Consider the following 22,398-nt stretch of genomic DNA (forward strand, 5'->3'; position numbering starts at 1 on the left):
AAAGACATTTGCAAATGGTCATTTACAATTTGAGGTGCTATAGTTATATTGCCCCCTCAACTGTTGACATTTCAAAGATTAAAACTGTCAGGTCCTTAACCTTGAGTGTCACCCTGTTGTCTCCAGAGCCCTGACACTGGTTGAACACCACCAGTCAATACAGAGACTACCACAGAGTTCTCTGCTATCCCAACTGCAAGTTGTGGGCTGAGGAAGTCAGGATCCACCCCACTGGCAGCACAACACGACACCCAGTTTGTGACCTCCCATTCCTCAGTGGTAGCCAACGCTTGCTTCTCCCAGAGTGGCACTGCTTTCAAAGGTGCACAGCGCCCTGGGCAAACCGGGAATCAACTCTCATGCAAGTCACTTCATCTTTCTCCATTTTTCAGCACCAGCTGTAAAATGCAAACACTCATATTTGACTGATTTACTGATTTGGTGTGCAAGTCCCCCTGGCTCAACCTTTTGCTAATCCTTCACAGCCTGCACAGCACAATGTCGCTCTGATCGTGGCAGAAGTCTCCAGGCATTGCTGCACTCCAGACAAATGCCTTTTCTCTTTATTCTTCCTTCTTAATTTGTCCTTATTTAAATAATCAGAAGCACACTTACATTTTCAGCATTCGTGCTTAGTTTTTCAACAGCTGCTGCTATCCCTGCTAGTTTTCTCCTGTACTGCCATGCATTACATCAGGGATGGTGAGGCACACATAGAAAACCCCTCTGAGCTTTTTGAGTGCCTCCATCCCAATTTTACTTCTCAGTTCCTCGGTCATCAGGGAACACACATGGGTCAGGACCAATGCACTGTGACCTCAGGGCTTACAAGGGACTTTAAAAATTCCACTCTGAAAAGAAACACGAGGATTAAGGCTCTGTGTGTATGGCCTGTGTCCAACCCCAAATGTGCCCAAGTAAGAGACTTTTCGTTGCAGGTCTCCGGATCTCAATGCATGGAACCAACATGATGTGCAATAGGGAACTGTGAATTTCCAGACACTGGAACAAAGGTGAAATTACAGTGCCTGAATACAATTACAGAGCTGGGCATTGAAAAATATTTAGGAACTTGAACGTTCAAAAAACAAGGGACTTCTTGAGGTATTTAGGCAGGTTAAAAGCCTGGCTCCCACTGAAATATGTGAAAGCTTAAAGCACTGAGCTGGGTCCTGATTCCCAGTGAATACCTCTCCATATGGCCTGTGGTAACAAAGATTTCCAGTATGAGATTGATGAGCCTGTAAGATACTCTGAAATAAGATTTAAGTAAGGAAATTTACTTAAGGAAATACTATTTATGAAATTATTATTTAAGATTCTCAGCTGGTGACCCAACTCATTAACATCTTGAAAGAAGAAATCTTCTGATACATAATCTGATATTCCCAAAACCAGAATGAGGGACCACTCCCTATCCTGTTCCAGTATCAATATCATATATTAAACATGATATGTAATGTCGTGCATTGGAATCAGCTGTTATATCATGGGGGGATTTTGGACAAGCAGTGTTGATCAGCAAGACCTCACTCTTTGTGCCTTGAGGGTGACTACATAGGAGTTCAACTGTGAATCCTCCTGAGCACAAGAAATATAAGGTACAAAAGAATGGGAAAATAGCTCTTATTTAGACCATGTAATGTATCTTTCTGTGTGAAATGCCATTTTTTTTTTCAGTTTTTAAAGACAGTGGGATTAATCTCTAATGGTAAAGCACCAAGATACATGCATTCTTCCTACCTCTGGCACAACTATTCATTGGTACTCAGAAGCATTTGCCTTGTATTTACAGAACCATCCACCACTGAATTTGAAATACTTAAAATATGCCTGAGTTTCAGGTGTGCAGCCCACCAAAGAACTCTGTCTGATATGAGAACTGAAGCAGTTCTGACAACACACCTCTGAAAACGCCTTAGGGGATGTTCAAAATATGACTTTATATTCTAACATTTTTATTTCCTAGTTGCTAGTTTGGGCCAGTATGAACTTCCACAGCATAACCAAACCCATCTGAGTGATGTAGTAAGCCTGGATCCAAAGGTGTTCTGCAATCCCTGCTCAATCTGGCCACTTGGTGGTGCAGAATAATAAGATATATTTCTATAAGTGCCAGTGAAGAGCAGACCAGAGATCCTGAACCGTCTCCCTCAGCCCATCTTCAGACATGCACAGGACTGTGCATGAGTCAAAGGCAGCTTTTGGTGCGTGACGGCTGCTGACACCAACAGCCAGTGCCCAGCCAAATACTTCACAGCAGCCACGCAGGTCTGTGACAAGGAAATGGATGGTGTAGGTATAGAAATAGGCAGAATTTTCTGGAATGCACCAAAGTGCTACGTTTCCAAAGAAGAAAAGAAATTAATGTTGTTGCTAAAAACTTGTGTGTTCATTTACTGTTGTAAATACTGGAAATATGTGAGGGCGAGACTCAAGGTCAGCTCATTAATCCTTGGCTGCTCCCCTTGAGCTGTAGAGAAAGGAGAGAAGCCCAGAAGGGGAGAGGATTTCCCTGCAGATGGCAGAGCCTCAGGAATAATCACAGTCCATGCACATTAGAGTAACTTTCACTCTCCTATGCTATTCAGCCTTAATTGCTGCTAAGATCAAGAGGCTGATAAATGGCTGAAAATTACCTTTGCTCCCTACTTCAAGTGAACTCACCTGGATCTGCAGTAAGTGGTACTAATAGAGGCCCTCAGCCACTGCACTGTGATGTCAATCCTGTGTAGACCTACTGTTTGGAAAGGGTAAGTATAGCTCTGTTTTCAGCTTAACAGGAACTTTAATATTCCTATTTAGAACAACTCTGATGCACACACCTGGGTATTTGAGATCTCTAACACAATCATACTGAGCCCGAGATACAAAATGCAAAACAGGCTCCTGCTCTCTTCTGGCTGACATTCTTATTTTCTTCTGAGATTAGAAAATAAAAGTGATGTTTATAACTGAAGTAAGTAGAAGGTAGTAATTTTAATGCAATTATCCTATTTGAAAAGTGAACAAAATATGAACAGTTGATTTTTAAGTACCTTCATATATCGTAATTAAGTGTACTCTCATTACTTTTATGTTATGGAGGCATTTGGAAACCATTACATGGTCAATGATAAAGAGCACTTCAGAATACTGAGCAGGTATGAAATTGTTTATGTCTGGTTTTACTTATGTGTAGACTAGCCCCATAACGGGCAAAATGTTGTTATATATGCATAACATCTTGATGTTGCTATTTCCTGAAGAAGACTGACTAAAACTTCCTTTTGAACACTTCACTAGGGAGCCTTAAATGCACTGGGAAGCTGTATAAAACACTTCTGTCCTGCCAAATCCTCCCAGGTTGGTGATGGGATACACTTGCCGCCTTTGCTGAAGTTTCTGGGTCGTGAGCCCATTGCTAGAAAGCAGAAATAAGTTTCCTGCAAGGAAAATGGCCCTTGTATTTAGAATACATTTATTGTATTTATTATTATCTGTCCCATGGTTGTGTGCGAGTAACAACTTTCTTCGTGATATTGAAATTGCTCTGCTGTGATAACAAATGTTCCTCATTTAATGGCAAGTGCCACATAAGGACACAGAAATTGCCTTCCAAACGTGAGCTGAGCGATGCACAGGGAAACGACAAGGCTTTTAAAACGACAGGGGATGCTCAAGAAAACAGGTCACTAAGTCCAGCAAGACCTTGGGCTCTCCATGACCTGGTAGAAAACAGGCTGGGTGTGCTGTACAAATCCCAGGAGGAGTGGGAGGACCCTGTGCCAATGTTGTCTTCAGAGTGGAGCTGTTTGGAGAAGGGATGGGATGGGTGGGGTGAACTGCTGGTAACAAACGTGTAATGAAACATTCAGAGGTACATGGTCCGTGTTTGTTCTGGATTTGCTCTGCTCTCCTGTTTCCTGTTCTACCTCATGCTGCCTGAGTTTGGGACAGACCTTGTGCTGCCAATGTTTGGATTTACTTCTGGCAGGGGGTGTGGAAAAACTAGCACTGAAGGCTGCCTCTTGCATCTGATGTGACAGTAAGCTGCTGTTTGACACTTGGACAGTCTCAGGTGATAAAGTGTGTGGCACTGAGATACTGGCAAATTTTAGACACGGACTAACATTGTATATTGGTGTCAAAATTAATAACAGGCCATGTGGGCTTTCCTTTGGGCTTTGACTGATCCCAGCACGCTTCAGAGCTGCTCTCTTAGATCCAGTTTGTGAAGTGCTCCTGTGTGGAGGATGGAGATCACCAGCAGAAGCTCTTGCATCCCTTCCATGTGTGAGGGAAAACCAAATCCTGTTTCATTCCTAGTTCTGGGCCATGTGTCCACTGGGCACTGGGTGTAAGAATCACTGCTTTGCAGCCCTCACTCCTGAGGGGTCAGTGGGCTCTGACCCTGGCAGCTCCTGAAATAATAGTGTAAAATTAACCCTGCCCAGCTGTGGGAGTGCTCCCTCTCCCTGTTGGTGAGCACTGAGGCCCCGAGGGATGTCTGTTTTTGCAGGTGGGGTGGAGGGTTTCTGTTGCTATGACAACAGGGTTTTCTTTTTTCCTTTTGGTCAAATTGGATTTTTTTTCAGTTTAGAAAAACTGAAACAATTAGGATAGAGACAGAAGATAAACTTTCCTGCTCTCCCACAAGGATACTCAGGCAGGATGCAGAGGAAGGTAGCACGGAGGCAGGTGTGGGCAAAGGAAGGCAGCTGGTATCCCCAACCCCAAGGATTTACACATCTTTCCTTAAGACAACTGTACGCTTCATAAAACAAACCCAGACGTACAAACTAGCTCAAATAATTCACCTTGCTTTGTCACACTACCTTTTCAAGCCTGACTAAAAGGGGACACAGACCTGAACTCTTACGGAGGGCTGATGTTTACTTCTTGCAGACCTAGTTTGCTTTTCAGCTGACAGGATTTTCTAGATTATTATTTATTTTTTTTTTAATAGGAATGTCAAAAAGCTGAGTCAGCCATCCTATTAAGATCCTAAAACTTCTTCCTCCTTACGGATTGCTTACCCCTACTCTATGCAGTCAGATGAAGATGAGTTGTTTGTTCTGGCAGAAGGACAGTCTATTTTTCCCTCCATATATACAACTAATTTCAAGTCACTGGTGTTCTAGCTGGTGATAAAAGAGCTATCTTAAGCTTTTCACAGAACGCAGTGACACTGTTAAATCAGCACAGCATTTTCATTAGCAGAGAGATGAGAGCTATACAGTTTAATGAGAAAAAGGGACAAAACACCTTTAGTGCAGCAGGTCTAAACCTCCAGTTTCAAAGGAAATAGGTGTTTTTCTGTAAGTTACACATTTTCTCTTTACTACTGGTTCAAGGCTATTCAGTGTCAGCAATAGCCTGCACTGATGGAGTAAAGAAGAAAAATTGCTTTCATGCCTTATTGCTCATCTGGTTAGACCTTTTCCTGCAGCTGCATAACAGGCAGCTGTGGGACCAGAGCCCGTGGGCTTGGGGACCTGAATGTGTATGCTCTGGTAACTTTCTCCAGGAGCTTTTAGGCTCACCCTTGGGTGCAAGTTCCTTTTCTAGAACTCTAGTCCTTTGCCAGGATGCTTCCAGTTGCTGCTGTTGTGGACTGATCCTAAGGCTAAATGCCTTCTAATGCCTAAAACTTCCTGGTAACTTCCAGACTAAATTTATATACCACACATTTGATGCCCATTTATTCAAAGGCCAAGATGGTCTTTCAACTCAAATAGATTTTCTCCCTGCTGAGGTTTAAATCTTTACCGTGCTTGTCAAGAGCAGTCTTCTAACATCAGAGATACCAAAAGAGGAGAAATATATTTACTAACTGACACTTCAGTGAAAGTGGTTGCAGCACTTTGGAATTCATCGTTTGCAGATGCTGCGACCCCACAGTGGTGTTTCTGGGATTGCTTTACAATGCCAAATGGCCTTAGGCTGCACTCTACATGGTGGCATCCTATCACAGTGCCATCCCAGAGGAACTGCTGTGCAGCTGACAAAATTCAGAAGAGATGCAGATATCAGACTCCTTACATTAATTCAGACGTCCTTGCATTTAGACTCCTTCCTATGCGTATTCTCCTGATACTGGGCTGTGTGAGTGAAAATTGCACACAGAGGAACTTGAGAGATGCTTAAATTACAGCTGACCCTGCTCTAACCTACGACTTTCTCTGAACCGAGGAATTCGGTCTGGCGTGTCTTCAGAGACAAAATCTCAGGGGATCTCAGCTTGATAGGTAGACTGAGTTAAATGTGATTATCCATGCTGCTTGTGCCAAGCTGAGCTGCTCTCAACCAAAGCCACTCCTGTTCACATACCCAAACACTGCTCTAGGTGTTTCTCATGCACTATGCAATAACTTAAAAATCATATGAGGGGGCAGGAAGGCAAGAGATACTTAAAAACAGAAAAAGGAATAGATGACCATGCTCTTTTTAAAAAACCCCAAACATAAATAAATGATGGCTTATGCTAAAAAAGCCCAAGTTTGTATTTCCAGAGAGTGCAACTGCATATCTGTATGCCATGGGCTGTCTGTAATGAGCAGAGTACATTCTGCATCATGAGTGGAGTTTAAGACCAGTGACTCCAGAGAGATGACAGAAGTAGTGCTAAGCTTAGTTTAACACAATCTGCAGAAGCAGTTCTGCACAGTTGCTATAACACTATGTTAAACTAGGCTAAACTCTGAACACTGCTATAGTCACTGCTTTTGGAACCACTCTGGAGTCAGTCTGTCAGAATGTTCCTCTCCTTTGCAAAATACATAATCTCATTTAAAATCATCTAGTTTCCTGAAAGCTACTCAGTGTGGGGAAAAAAGTCTGACAGCATTCCCTCTTGCCTGCCGATATAGTAAACTTACTGATTGCTTATCTGCAGTGACACCAATCACAATTTTGTATTTATTTTTGAAATCATATTTATAAACTCCTTCTTGGTTTATACTATCTTCTCAAATATGGCCATTTATTTGTATTACTTCTTAAGAAAGCTCAGTTTTTGAATATGTATTTTGAAACAAACTTATTACCATTATTATTTTAAAAATCTTCAACCTGACTTGTAGGGGAAACCCTTCCTTCCTCCCCAACATCCCAAAAAATTCCCCTTCTATCATTTCACCTGCTGGGATACTGGTGAATCTGGGGGTTTGAAAATATCCTGGAAAGGGTTCCTCACCTGTCTGAAACATCTGGCTGAGCAGTGAACCTCACCTGATGATGACAATTTCTCTCTGAGGGTTTTACACCCAAGTGAAATATTCCAGGTGTATCTGAAATTGCATTTCTTATGAAATTTAGACAAAAGGGTTTCCTTACTTGGAGAGCTGATTTCTTCTGCCTGTACTAAGGAGTGAAAGCTGGTGGAGATTGCTTTGACATAATCTCAACGTGTGTTCTGCTGAAGGAAAAGGGCTTGTCTTGGTGTCTTTGGCAGAAGTCCTGCACAGAAAATTGAAGTTTATCTTCCCAGATCCTCTCTGCAACTCTGCTTGTCCGCTTGGATAATGTCTTCTTCTACCCCCTGTACTAACTGTTTCGCTGCTATTTTAACAGCTTCAGACCTGTACCATAAGCATCCATCTCAAAGGATGAGCAAAGTGACCCTTTCAATCTCTTGCCTAATTCACAGTGGCTGCTCTGCCATTAGTTACCTAATGATTTGTGAAATATTTTGTGATATACCTTGTGGTCTTCAGCTGAACAGTCCTTGTAAGTGTCCAATATTAGTAGTAATGGTGATACATAGCAAGTTACCATGGCACCATGGCATTTCCTCATGCATTTCTTTCAGTGGTTAAAAACTTCTGTTGTATAGTGAAAGTTTAAGTTTTTGGCAGCATCAGTGCAAGCACACAAGCGGAGCTTCCTCCTGCAGGCTTTCCTCCTGCCAGCAGTTCCCGATCACACCAGCAATCTCATCAGCTGCACACAGGCTAAATTTTGCAGCGTAACACAGTGTACCCTGAGATCCTGATTATTTTTTTCTTCTCTCTCTTTCCCCACCCCCCCTCCCCATCATGTATTTGGAGCACATCTGAGCTTCTGCCCAGGGTTACAGGGAAACCAGAGAGTGAAAGATGCCTTTGTGCATGTAGCTTTTACCCCAGCACAGCCCTGGTTGCTGATCAGGGCTCACCCCTGTGCCCAAGAACCAGTGAGTGTTCCTACATGCATTTGCCTAACCACGACCAGGGATGTAATTGGGATTATTCATGTTGTGACAACCAGGAGGATTGGAACTCTGCTGCACATGAGATCATGTACACAAAGCCAACACAAAACTCCCACTGATTTTGGAAAAGCCTGGATATAAGATGATATCCTTACTACTGAGAGCTGGAATGAAAGGGATGTAGAGAATCCATTAGAGAGCCATGAGCAGTGCCTTGCAGCTCCAGAATATCTCCGTAAGCACCAAAATCAAGCAGCTTGGTGCAGGTGATTCTGGAGAGAAGTTGGGTTTGGAATAATGCTCCTTTAAAAGATAAGAGAGATGGATGTGTTTAAATTTTTATTACTTAAATCATTAGATGATACTAATAGTCACAGTTTTAAGACATACCGTATGCACTTATTCTATACAACTCAACATTATATCTCAAATGTGATATGGACTCTCTCTCGACAGCTGTGATATACAGACAAACATTAATAAAATTTTTATTTAGGTGTATCATAAATGCAATTTTATTAGGGTTTTGATGATCATAACATAAGCAAAACTGCTAGAGTACAACTTCGAGTTAAGCCCTTCCTCTGCTCACATGAGTGTCAGGTGTCTGATCCATCTACCTGGAGAAACTGTGCATCTAGAATGTATTTAACATGAACTTGGAAGATTTCTGTACAAGGGATAGGTTCTATGTGGGTGGACCTTGACATGTTTCTTGGACCTTAACTTTAACAGATGCAGTTACAGGTGTAACAAGTTACAGGTTTTAAGTCAATGTCAGAAAAAGATGGAAGGACAAAAATAGCAGAAGCTCAGCAGCTAGATTGGCAGGCAGGGTGGCCTTCTGAGGGGGGCAAGGGGAAGGCAGGAGTGACAGCTCCTACATCTAATTAGTTCCACCTGTGAGATCTCCAGCAAGTGACTGGTTTCTCTGGTCGGCAGCACTTCAGTGCATGGAAAAAAGCTACACAGGCCTTGTTCTAGGATGCAAAGTTTAGTATTTATCACTACATACATGTTTTATAAGGTATTTAGCTTAGAACATCAACAAAGAGATTAACACTATATTCTATTACAATGAAAACTTGCAAACTGGCTTTTGTTTCCTCACTGGGAGTTTTGAATATCATGTTAGCATAACAAACTATTGCCTTTATGATTTCAGTATATTAATAACTACAGAACTAATCCTTTTTCTAGCCAGATCATTTATTAAAGTTTATTCATCATCTTGAAACTATGGCATGAATATATATGTAAACACATTCAGCTATAAATTCCCATTTATGGAAAAAACTGGTGCATTTTAGAGGTCCAAATACTGTCTTTTCTCTATGTGTCCAGCACTCATGGACTGTATGAAAGAGGACTTCAGAAGGGGCTTTTAAAATACATTAAAACCTATAAGTATCTCCAAGATGCTGTAGCCTGGTGAATCAAATTAACTCTTCCTCCAAGGCACACGAAAGAAGGCCTGAAGCTCTGAATGGTAACATCTGCATTTGCAAGTAATTAGATAAATAAGAACATTTCTGTTCTGGCACAGTAAAGCTTTACTCTGTTTGAGCAGAGCTGCTTTGTGCTCTGGAGATGCAGTTGTGCTGAAGACCATCCTAAAGAACTAGGAAGCATCTTAGAACTGTGCTTTCACACTCCAGCATCTGAAAAAAAACCACTCAGAAAACTGTATTAAGAGAAAGCATCACTGCAGGAACTACCTCCCTGGGAAGAAGGGCTGTGTGTGTGTGTGTGTGTGTGTGTAAAACCAATGACAAATGATCTCGTAACCCAAGGCGTTACTGGAGGAAGGACAGGCCTTAGTGACTGGGAGCACATCTAAATACTGAACTAATACAATGTGAGAATGAGCACAGGATGTTAAAAATTAGTTGCTCTTAATGAGGAAATGAATCACTCTTAGCAGCAATGAAAAGATAATGCCAACAGCAAACACTGCAGCTCTCAGCCAAACATAATTTAGATCTGAAGTTCAGACAATACTGATGGTAACCAAAACTTAATTCAACCAAATCAAAATGACCAAATCATCAAATAATATCATTTAATGATTTGACCAAAACAGTAATACTTTATGTAGATGACAACTGGTGACTCTGTAAGCTGTTTTAAAGATTATTGCTGCTGTAAACTGTAGTCAACAGTTGATAATAGTAATATTGATTTTTTTTTTTTATTTTCACCCCCCTCTCCAAGTTATGGCTTCTACCACAGCTAAGCAATAACACTGTGAGGGGAACAAATTAAAAAAAATCAATGATTCCCTGGTAGTTAGCAACACATTTTCTGTAAGACTTTGAGCAGGATGTACTGGGATAGGCTTATAATAAATATAGAACTGTGGCAGATTTTCATAGAATTAGATATCAGCTCTTCATTTTTCCATCTTGATTTTTTTTTTAACGTGTCTCAAAGAGATCAACTGCTTCTCTTGATCTATAAATTCTATACTGAAAAATAATATAGCATGCCCTAAATAGCATGAGCAAACAGCAGAAGGCTACCTTTGACTCCTGGAGTTTGGTTTGATTTTGCTACACTCTCTGTAGTCTATACTCTAGAAATAATTTCTGCTGTATTCCTGCTTTCCCCCAAAGTAGCCCTTTGCTGTGCTGATGCTCCAGTTCAGTGGCCTTTGTGCAGAGCAGTGCTCATTTAACACCAGGTGTGCACCAAAGCTGTGAGGAGCTGCCCCTTTGGCTTTTAAATCTGACTCTGATGTGTTTCAGGTGATTTTGGTGAAAAGGCAATAAAAAAAAAAATGAAAAGAGGAAACAAAGGACTTGTACAAAGGTTAAGTGGAAAACCCTAATTCCAGGAAGTTTTCCTCCAAATAGGAGCAGATGGTGGACCCATCTGGCCAGGCAGAAATGTGCCAGGCTGGGCATACTGAGAACAAGTCCATGCTCCAAGATCCACCTCCAGCCGTGAGCATCTTGATACTAGGCTGGTTAATCCAGTAATTAATTAGGAGGGATGAGTTTCAAGAGTGAAGCTTGAAAGGAGAATTGGGAAGGGAAGAAGGTGGTGGACACACCAGTGGCAGCACGGTTGGGACAATTTCTGTATGTGCTTTGTGCCATGAGCAGAAGCATCTTTGGTCTTTTCACTTGTGTGCATTTCACGGGATCTTCACATTAAAAAGAAAAGGTACTTTCAACAGAAAACATCTGAAAATATTCTGAAAAGCTCTTACTTTGCACAGAGAAAACTTCTAATCGGCAAAACTGCAAATAAAGTCACTACATCTGAAGATTAAAACTTGTGTTCTTGCCAGGTTTTGCCCTCATCTGTCAAATGACTAGGCTAAAGTAAACTTGAAATAGATTTTCATTTATTTTTCATCTTCACTGTAATCCAAAGACTGCCCTGTTAAAAGCCTTTCGTAAATCATTTGGTCAGTTTTTCTCAACAAAACAGTCTTTAAGTAATGCCGTATATCAGCCCCTTTTTTGACGTTTTCATTTTTTCATCTTGACATCTTCTCTTAAAAATAATACAGTGTTTGTCCTGTTATCTTTTTTCAGACACTGGGGGTGTAGGGGGAGGAAGAAGGCATCAACTCTCTCCCCATCACAGCAATTGGAGGTATGCAAATGAAAGATGTACTCGTCAGCCTATGGTTTTCCTTTCAATCTTAATGCCCAATGTTAAGGCAAGTGTGGCAAGAAACTCAGATTGCTGCATCAAAACTGGAAGCTGGAAATCACACAGCCTTTTCCCTAAGGTGCACAGTATCAAATTCCTTCCGAAACGCAACAGGGATTTAGCTCTAATCTGACTGACATGAAGAAGTGCCTCTGCTACAATCCACCGCATCATTCGTGTTTGGCCTTTACAGGCCAAGAAAAAGTCAATGAGATAATTCTATAGATGAAACAAGTGAAAAAATACACTCCAATACTAAAGCAGATAAACTCATTTTTCTTGCTCGTCCTGTAAGTAAAAGCCAGCTGGTTTGTAGAGGTGTGTGGAGCTCTTTCTTTAATTAGAGTAGCAACTTTTTCTTTTTCCTAGTTATTCACACTTTCCTGAGATACAGTGTGGTTTAATAGTCAATTATAATTGACTGTTAAGAGAGGAATTAGGTGATTTATCAGAAGTAAAAATTCAGTGCTAAAACAGTATCTCTGCAGAGAGATGTAAAGCTGCAGGGGTGGGTGCTGAGTGACTGCACAGATGCAGTTGCTGAGCCATTCTTCACCACAGCACTAAAGACAATGTCAGTGCAAGTGATGTGTCAACCAGTGTTCAGCAGAGCCATGTATTCCAGTGCTGTAGACCAGTACAGTGCTTTTATCTTCAGTGAACAGTGTCAATCAGTACAGCTGGTGATCCAACCCCAGTATACTTGTGGATGAACCCGATAAATCCTGTATAATTACACTGAACCTCAACTTTCTCCTTTTTCTTTGTTTCATCTGTGTAGCAGGCAGCTTATTGTCTGTGGTATAGTTCTAGTCTTACATCTGTTTGAGTCTGCTGAGCTCTGTTCTGTGATCCCAAGGGCTGGTTTAAGAGCTCAGCTCTGATAGAGACAGCCAGATTCCTGAACCTTATGGTAGCCAGGAATCAATCTCATGGTATTTTCCTGTAATTTGCATGTGCAGTGATATTAAGATTTTACTTAAGTTCTATCTGAGGATCTCATGGTGGCACATTTGCTTGTAGCCAGCTTTGTGTTCTAAACCACTTCTCTTTCTGGTGCTGTTGTAGGGAATTAAGAGGGATGTGTTTTGGATGAACAAAAGTTTGCAAACATTTTTCCTCGATTTGAGAGTTTACCAAAGATGACACCTTGAAGAGGGTAAAAAAAACTCCCTGTTGGAACAAGCTGGTGGAAATATTTGGTTGGGTCATGAGAGCAGGCATGAGGAAGCTCTGTCTCTCAGAGGACAAGAGTGAGGTGGTTTGGGTGCTACTAGGTATTAAGAAGTAAAGGGAGAAGAAGGGTGTCTGTGGTGAGTAGACCCACCTGAAGAGACGTGAGGGAGACAGGACCTTTTTCCTGAGCTTGATTTCAGCCTCTTGATGGCTGGACAGGTTCAGAACAATTGGTCCCTGGGGAATTTTCATTCTCTTTCCACGAAATGCCTGGCTGTGACCATGCCCACCCTGCCCTGCACTTGGGGACTTTTTACCCCTGCATGAGTGCTCTGGTCTCTGAAGGAGGGAGCACCTTTACCTCCTTGCCCTGGCCACTCTTTTTAAAGAAGTGATATGCAAAATTAGATAACATCTCTATTACAGAGAAAAAAGATGGAGGACAAAAGGGTCAGGATTGCTTCGTAGATGTAGCTACAAGAGTAGCTGCATGGAATACTGCTTATCAAGGCAAATTTGGCAGAGTCCAGAGTGGGTCTCTCTGGTAAACTGATAAATCATTAGGCAACTCTTATATATAGCCATCACCACTGAACAAAACACTGACAATCTACCAAACCTAGGTGGATGAAGGAAGAGGACCAAATCCTCTTACACTTGAAGGAGGACACTCGACTTCTCTTTGTGCAGTTGGATTTTTTTGCATGACCCATCAGAAATAAATGCAGTTATGGCATCTACGGGTAAGGACTGTCAGTTCACAGAATAAACCATCTCATGATGTTTTCATATTTAAACAGACAGGAAGGGAGGAAGTGTGGGTTCCCAAAAAAGGTTTCACACAACACCTTTTCTCTGTCAGTGAAGTGAAATATAACTGCCATGCTAAAAGGTTTTGCAGCAGTAATTTGCTTTGAATTGCAAGCATAAGATAAATGTGCTATACAGGTCTCAATTCCTCAGCTGTGAAGGTGGTAAAAAGGAGAATATTCTCTGGTCCAGAACAAAAAGATATTTAAAACTATCTTGTTTCAAAGCTCCCAAAACATCTTAACACAAGTGAAGATACTCTGCACTCCCTGTCTTGTTTGCACAACGTACTGCCCACTTGCTTTCCAGCTGTAGCACCAAATTTTCTGCTGTCATTAGGACTGCTCTCAGGTACCTCAACTCTAAAACAGTTCAATGATGCCAGACTTTTCTTTCTACAAGGAATTGTATGTCATCATGGCTTTTGTTTTATTTTTCAAGTGTCCCTTTGCTTAATAGGATCTCATCATATGTGTAGATAAATGTTTTTGCAATATAGCATCATCAAAGTCAAGGGGGATGTAGCCTTTGACCTCAGTGGAGGAGATCTCAGCCCTTAAAATAGGAACCATGTCACTGATATGGTGACCTGGAAATAACTTATGACTCAGAGCTGAGCATCAGAATCCAGAGAAAATGATGCTCATTTAAAAGGTAATAAAAAGTTGAAGCACACGGAAATATTTGAAATGCTGCACGAGAAGGAATTATTTTTAAGAAGATTTCTGGTTTATATTATCCAGAGCACCCCAATGGAATAGCTCTGTATTAATAATATCTCATCTATTATGTATATTGTAATATGCCTAACACAATTGCTGAAGTAATTTGGTGCTGCTAATTCTTCTCTTTCTTTTTATTCCCTTTTCTGAAGAGGTAAAGAGATTAGGAGAGTAGTTTAGAGTGAAGTATACATTGCACTACAGACTTCCCACAGATTAGAACTATCAGTTATTGTATTTCCTGTTTTTCTATTTCAGCCTAAAAAATCTATGCACTTCTTGAGCTCCACTTTTATTCTGACTCCATTTTAATGCCCACTGACTGCACTGTATCATCTCATCATTGTATTACTTATTTTTGATTATTTAATATTTCACTAGAATTCCATTCTCAAGTTACTTTAATATAGTCCTATTTTAAAGGTGCCAAATAAGGAACCTAGGAAATGAAGAATTAGCTGAATATTGAATTTTTAGCCTGAAAGTTCTGAATAATCAGGGTTAAAGAGTCCTGTCTGGTCCTGTCTATAATACACTGACCAATACGAGATGTCTTTTGAGATGTCTTTTCTTCTGACATACTACATAAAGCTTCATCATTGTAAATTATTTTAAACCTTTTGTAAGTGTTTGAAAAGTCACTGGGAAAAATGCAGAGGATTTAGAAGTAAATCTGTGAGCCTTTAGCTGTTTCAGATTTTCCCCCCACTGTGCCTCCATAAGAGATTCCCTCTGTTAACTCATCACTAAAGCAATTGTGTACTACTTAACAGAGGTGCTATTTTCTACTTCATGTGTCTCCCTATGAATTGTGCAAGAGGCATTAGAGAACCCTGCCTTCCACTGAACACATAAAAAGGCATAGCAGAAAAAGCTTTACAGATTTATTGCATTCTCTATGCGTTGCCTTTCTGGGAGGGAGGGAGAGAATTGGAGCGGGTCCTGCTGTGGAGCAGAGTCTGCAAGGACACAGGAAAATCTTTGCTAACCCCCAAAGACTTTGAATAGCTCTGTACAGCAGTCCTTATTATCATGTACATATTTTTCAGGTACTACTTAGAGATAACATTGAAGAAATGTGACACAAAGTCTGGTTCCTCTTTCTCTCCTCAACCCTTACATCCATGATTTCCAGATCAAGGGAAGGATGGCAGGGATTGAAGTCCAGGAATGCTTCAGGAGGAGGCAGGACACAAATATCTTTCCAGATGGAACTTCCCAATGCACCTCTCACCACCAGTCATAGGTTTCCTATGCCACAGGAGCTATCCCCTTGGGAAGAGGTGTGATTTTCCACCTGTGGTGGGCAAACTCGTGTCCTCACTGGGGAGCCAATTTCCAGAGGAGTCCTGTGGCACCAGCAGCCATACTGCAGCTGGGCAGGGAGTGGTCACAAAGAGGCAGATATGAACCCAAATCCTTTTTGTCACTTGCTGCTGGGTAGGTGACATTAACCTCTTCTGCATTTTCTAGTGCTTGATCCACATACAGAATCTGTATGAACAACTGGGTGAAGCCACATGTCTGTCATTCCCCAAACCCTGTGTGCCATGAGGACCACAGAAGCAGGGTTAGTACAGCAGCAAAATGCATCTTTCCAATAGAAAGGTTCTCTGTTGTTTTCTCATGTGCTGACAGAAAGTCCCATGCTCTCAATGCAGATTTATTTTATCCTGCTTGGGGGGAAAAACAAAGTAAACAAAGCAACTTTAAGGGTATATAGAGTCTCATCAAGAAAGTTACTCATAAAATGTTTTGGACAATCTCCATCTTCAATTGTCCTGGAGTCCAGCATGACTCTCTCCAATTTCAAATAAAATTAAGTCTTAACTGTTGCTGAGCTGTGTCTGTGATACACCAAGGGTTGTTTTTCCATGTGCAATTGTGGCTTTCTGGATATCTCAGTTGGACCTGGCCCTCTGAAGAGTGGGTGTAATTGGGGGACTGCTCTGCTCAAATGCCATGCTCTGCTTCAAGATTGTTTTCATTTGGGGCAAATATTCAACCACTGGCATTATTAGGCTGAGCAACATAAGGCCTAAGTACTAATCTGAGGTTTCTTAGTCAGTTCTTGACTTCTCAGACCTTCACTGTTTTGCCATCTGCTATAATTGAAAATTGCCTTCTGCAACCGAAGGGAAAATCTAATTTCTCAGCAAGCCATATGGGGTTATTAAGATCATTAAACCCTGGTATGCCATAATGCCTGGGCCAAAAGGACCACAGGGCACGCAAATATTGTGTGATTCATTTTGTAGCTTCAGACTGCAAGTTAGGAATTATTTTGATGGCTATCTTATGATGAAAAGTGCTGGTCAAGTAGGTTACAGCAGATGTTGATTGGTGAGGTCAATCCATGGCATGTTTGCTCAGAGCTGTGACGGATGAGACGTGGTTTTAATGGTGTTTGATCACAAAGGGTAAATCTTTTGTATCAGCCTGACAAATGATCAGAAACCAGCCAGTGCCCTTAGTTGTGCCAGTGATGCTAAAGGCAGCCTTGAGTAATAAGAAACCAGAGAATACAATTTCTACTTTTCAGGAGGCCCCAGACTTGGCTTCTCATACAGGGTCTAAAGCTGATGATATAAATTGTACTCCCCTTCCTTTCTTAAGAATGGGAAAGCTATTCCCCTGCAGTTGCCTATTCTTGAACACTATAGAACTGAACTGCTGGAATTTTTCCTCTATTTTCTCTGTTTCTCTAGTTGTGATATTTTGTGAGATTTCTCCCTTGCAAACCCACTTCTACATATTTGATACAACCGTGTGTGAGAATATTAAAACTGATTTTTGGCTAACGAGGCTTCAGAAATGAATGCAGGAGCTGTGAAATTTACATGAAATTAAAGAAAAAATACTTCAGTAAATGCAAATAAATGCAGAAATGAATATTTTAATTTGGATTCATGATTAACGCCAAAGGATTACCAGCAAACCATTACAATGTGATGACATAAAAACTCAATGGAAATAAAAATTCTATATGCACTAGTTAACTGATGGAAGGAAGCTATTTTTAGTAGGACAGCTCAGACTAATTTATTTGTTCTTTAAAAAAAGAAGCTACTGATTGTATTTCAAGTTTTGTCTATGATAATTATGTCTCAGAATATTTTTACTGGTATAGTATTGTATCAGTTTCTGCATTTTACAATGGGCCAACCAACTATGATCACTAGATTTATACCCATTCTTTAACTTATTAAATGAATGGTATTGAAAATAGGCATTGCTGATTGTCACTTTTCTTTATGCTATGTAAATAAAGGAGTTAAGAACAAATTGTTATAATTATATACAAGAATAATATATAAGAAAAAAAAGTGAAAATTTTTTCCCTCCTTCAGTTTTCCAGTGATCTCAATCTGACTGCATTTATTTCCTCTGTACGTCCGGGGTTTCTGTAGGTCATGGTTTCTGTTTTAAGACAATAAGAACCAAAGCATGTTTGAATAGGCTTTAGTTTCTGTAGTACTGTGGTCAAGACATATTACTCTTTTGAAATCAAGACAAATTAAATTAGGTAAAAAAAAGTATTTCCTGTTCTAGTCATACTTTGACTGTCCAAATAGCTTTCGTGTTTTAGTGTCCTTGGAAATCACAGTTAGAATAAGAGAGTGATATAATTTTCCCAAAAGTTGGGAGTCCACTTATTGTTTAAATATACTTTTTTCTTTTCTTTGAGAAGCCATGAAAAAGTGTGGTTGGTTTTTAATTTGCATGAGGCGTGTGTTTTTTGAAGTTTTTGTTGTTCTCTACCCACTCCTCAGGCTGACAGCCCAGGATGGCACTTGGAACTAGTCTGAAGGATGCACACCCATAATGTGCGTAGGGTCCAGGTAGGCATAGCTTTCCAGACGCAAAATCCTTGGGAAAGGGGTGGGGATGAGTGGAGATGGGAGTTGAAGACCTTGTCGTTAGGTCAGGATTCTCAGACATCCCATGACTGTGAACCTGCTGCCAGGATGGCATTGCATTTCCATACCGACACACCCTTCCCCCCTGCCTCCTGTGCCTTAGACATGAGCCTGTGCCTCCTCTTTTGTTGTAACTACTCTTCTGTAGTTACATTCATTTGAGATGACTGTATGAAAAAATCCTCACCCTGCACTAATTGCAGTGTCCATCTTAATACATCTCAAACAAGGGGAAAAATGAACGGAGGCCTCAATAATGAAGTGTTGCTGGCATGACATGCATGCGCTTAACAGAAACTATCATTGTGTCTGAATGCTAATTAAAGGCAGCACAAACCCAGTAAAATCCTAACTCATCTGAAACTAATGGGAATTTTATCTCAACCATGTGCAAGTTTTGTTTCTGGCTTCTTTAAGCACTGCTGGTGGTGCTGTTCTTTGATGTGGATCACAAGTGAGCCCATGAGGAATTATGCAATGGAAACAATTTGAAGTCATCCCTGACCTAATCTGGCTCAAAAAATATCAAGAGCTCATAATATGCTTACTGTCATATAAGGCTGAGCACGTTTATATTTGTCTAACTTCAGTTTTGAGGGTGCCATGAACTATGGATGTGACTTCCCCTTAATATCTTCACCTTCTGCATTATCAGAGCAGTAAATGCATACATGACTACCGTGGTGAAAGTCTCAAATTATGAGAATTAGTCCAATCTAAACATCAGTGCCACATGTAAGTTGTGTTTTATTGATTCCTCTTTTTCTCATTGTTAGACTGATTCCTTCTACACAGGATATATTCATAGTCTTTGCTTAATTTTTTATTTCAGCCTTAGCAGTGTATAGAATCAAAATTTATTTTTACCTGTGTGAATGATTCAGAGCAATACCAGGTTTCCCCAGTTTTTAAGTAGCATATCAACTTTACCTCAATATCACTGGCAACAGTGCAAACATCTTTTGGGGATGTCTTCAAGGGCTGGTCTAAGAAATGCCTTTAGTGCAAAGCTGTACAAGAAACAAACTCACTAATTACTAATGTTATAATACACTGTTTGTTAGGTAGAAACACTTTTTGTCACTGATAAATGGAGAAAAATGAAGTAAAATATACCTTGGTTTTAACTAAAGTCAGTCCTAGAGAAATCAGTGCAAATATATGGGAACATAATACAAAATGTGGCGTCATATTCCCAGAAGGGAAAGAAAAAAAGGCGGAGAATGAGCTAAAAACTAAAAAACACTGTTTGGGAAAGGTACAGTTTCTTTCCTATTTTCAAAAATTAAGGCTCAAGTTCAGGCTCCCCAAATCCATGGCTGTCTTCGGGTCAAGGTCGAAGGAGAAGTCTGAGAGCTACTTACTTCAGTAAACCAGTGGTAAACTCTGCCTTAGGCTTTGCTTTGTCCCACAGGTAGGAAAGAAATGAGTGATACAAGCCAAGGAAAGCAGAAACTCTCCTCTTCATTTAATGGGAGGACTTGTTATTCCAGAAAATTGCTGTGGAAAGTAAAAGGGATGAGGTTAAGCATCTTTCCCGTTTTCTTGAGCTGTACAGAACTTAGTAGAGAGAAATATCATGTTTTCTGTTTTAAAATACTCTTTTTTTTTTTCTGGTAGATAAATCACCTGCTGTTCATGACAGCCAGTGACTTTCTCATTAAATAAGGTTCTAATTAATAATATGCATCATTAGAATTAGATAACCCACAACTTCTTAAAAATTCAGAGAGCTCTCAGCACTGGCAGAGCTGTGATACTGGGCAGGACCTACTTCAGTCTTCAAATCTTTGTTTTATTGATCTACAGGCAAACTGATTTTGTAATGCCAGAAAGTAGTGAAAATTGACATTCAGTTCTTGAGAAAATTCAACTCTAAGCACATAGATTAAGTCTAAGAGCCCTGTCTTTCAGGACAATAACCATATAGTGCTACTAATGAAAATGCGATTGAACGCCCTTTGCTTGGATAAGCCTCCCTAACGGGATTGTTTAGTGTGCAATGATTTCGTCTGACTAAGTGACTTCACTGAGAATCAGCTTTAAAAGTAGATTTCTAATGAAGACTAACAAAGTAAAATTTTTCTAGGCTGTGTGCTTAAACTCTTGGATCACATTGAGACCAATGCTGAGGACCTGCTGATGTGGATGGAATGGATGAAGGCAGCCTCTGCTTTAAGTGGGGTGTTACCAAGGGACTCTTCCTTGAATCTGTTTTGCCAATCACCACAGCTTTAAAATAGAAGGAGGGGCATCTGGCTTGTTTGTCCAGCTCCTCATCCCTAATGAGATTAGTTATAATAATTACTTTCTTGTGTCTATGTATTTACAATGCAGTGGTTGATCTGTAGGAGGTGCAATGTCAACTCAGCAGGTTGAGATCTCTTTAGATGATTAAATCTGTCAAGAAGAAAAGCTCTTCTATATATGCATTTTCCTCCCTCTGTCTGGTCCTTAAACCTAAGAAGGATTATTGATTCACATCCACACTTAGCACCCTCAGAGATAACCCTGTCTTTCATCTTTTTGTCCACTGGTTAGAGAGATCAGCTCAATTCTTTACAGGCAACAAGGGTCATTCAAGGGAGTGTCCCCACAGTTCAGGTGTGACAAATATTTTTTCTTTCCCATTCCTTCTCTGCTGAGCAAAGTTAAACAGTGTATATAATAACACCCATACCTTTAAGATTTTCTACCATCTTGTTATCAGTAGAAGTTATAAATCAGAGTATTCATCACTTTTAACTTTGCTCATGGTACCGCATATGTCTGCTGAAGTGTCTCTGTGGATAAGATGGGCTATATGTAGCTAAAAGACCCAGAGAATTATGTTCACATCAGTGAACATAAAAGTATCATCAAGTTTTTCTGTAATAACACTTTTCAGCTGAATTGGCCATGCTGTGACCTCTGTTAAATTTATGGGAATGAGAGATTTGAGGCTACTCCATGAACTTTCAAGTTCTTGAATGATTGTGAGAAGAAAAGAATCGTATAGGGATCCCTTCAGTATAAAGTACTGCAATTCAGAATTTCCTTGAGTCTTAGTGCTGATATGAAGAGTTATGTTTAGACCTACATAACCCCTCAGTTATCTTTGACAAAAACCAAGACATGAGTCTCTCTAAACCATATCTGAACAGATAAGGATTCAGAAAATATGTTTAAATACAGTAAAGATTGGATTCTGTCAAGTCTTCTCTAAGACATCTCAGAGTAAGAGTTCAAAGAAACTAATAATAAGTCAATCTTTATTCTCACAAAATCAGAGTCATATTTTAAAGGGATGTGCCTGTGTTTGGGACCATCTAAGCTGTATACCTTTTCTGTCCCAGTCTCTCTCCTGGTCTTTGTGTAGCATTTCCACAGCAGATCAGTGCAGACCAGTTTCATACAAACAACAGCAACGTGCACAAAAAGTAAGATTCAATTTAATTTTGCAGAAACTGTTCCTTCTGTACTAAGCAGAAGAGTTATGAATGTACAGACCAGCCTTAGTGTCTGGTGTTAGTGAGATGCACAATTCAATCTGCTCACTGCTGTAAGGACTTTTTTGGTAGCAATATAGACTCCACTGGTAAAGGCTTCTGTTGGGTGAACTATGTCTATGCAGCCTGAAAACCACATCGTTTTCCAAGCTCTGATAGAGATGATGCCTTCTCTGTGTGTGTGTTTCACCACCCTTTTCCTGATCTTTCTGATAAAAGAACTTGGCTATGCTGCAGGAGAAGGACTGTTCCCTGGCATTTTCCTATCTGACACTGAGTATTGAGTCTGACTGAGTGTTCTTGGGGGGTAAGGCAAAGTCAGTGCCAGAAAGCACCTGAAAAAGCTCATTTGGGGAAGTTCCCAGGGGAGGAATTAGACAGGAAGGAGACAGTGAACTGGGACTGTCAGCACAGCTGGGGATGTGGAGAAGAATTGTAGAAAC

General features: G+C 40.5%; 1 protein-coding gene across 1 annotated transcript in view; it reads right to left on the reverse strand.

The window, feature by feature from the left end:
• The window catches only part of SPATA16 (spermatogenesis associated 16), a 38,703-nt gene extending 17,537 nt beyond the window's left edge, over positions 1-21,166 (reverse strand). The window contains 4 exon segments of the mRNA XM_018079179.2: positions 8,387-8,476; positions 19,335-19,375; positions 19,377-19,453; positions 21,148-21,166. Of these exon segments, the coding sequence (XP_017934668.2) occupies positions 8,387-8,476; positions 19,335-19,375; positions 19,377-19,453; positions 21,148-21,166 (227 nt within the window).
• Positions 21,167-22,398: the final 1,232 nt, after the last annotated feature.

This window comes from Manacus vitellinus, unplaced genomic scaffold (genome assembly GCF_001715985.3).
Source record: "Manacus vitellinus isolate BGI_N305 unplaced genomic scaffold, ASM171598v3 scaffold_45_pilon, whole genome shotgun sequence".
Taxonomy (NCBI): Eukaryota; Metazoa; Chordata; class Aves; order Passeriformes; family Pipridae; genus Manacus; species Manacus vitellinus.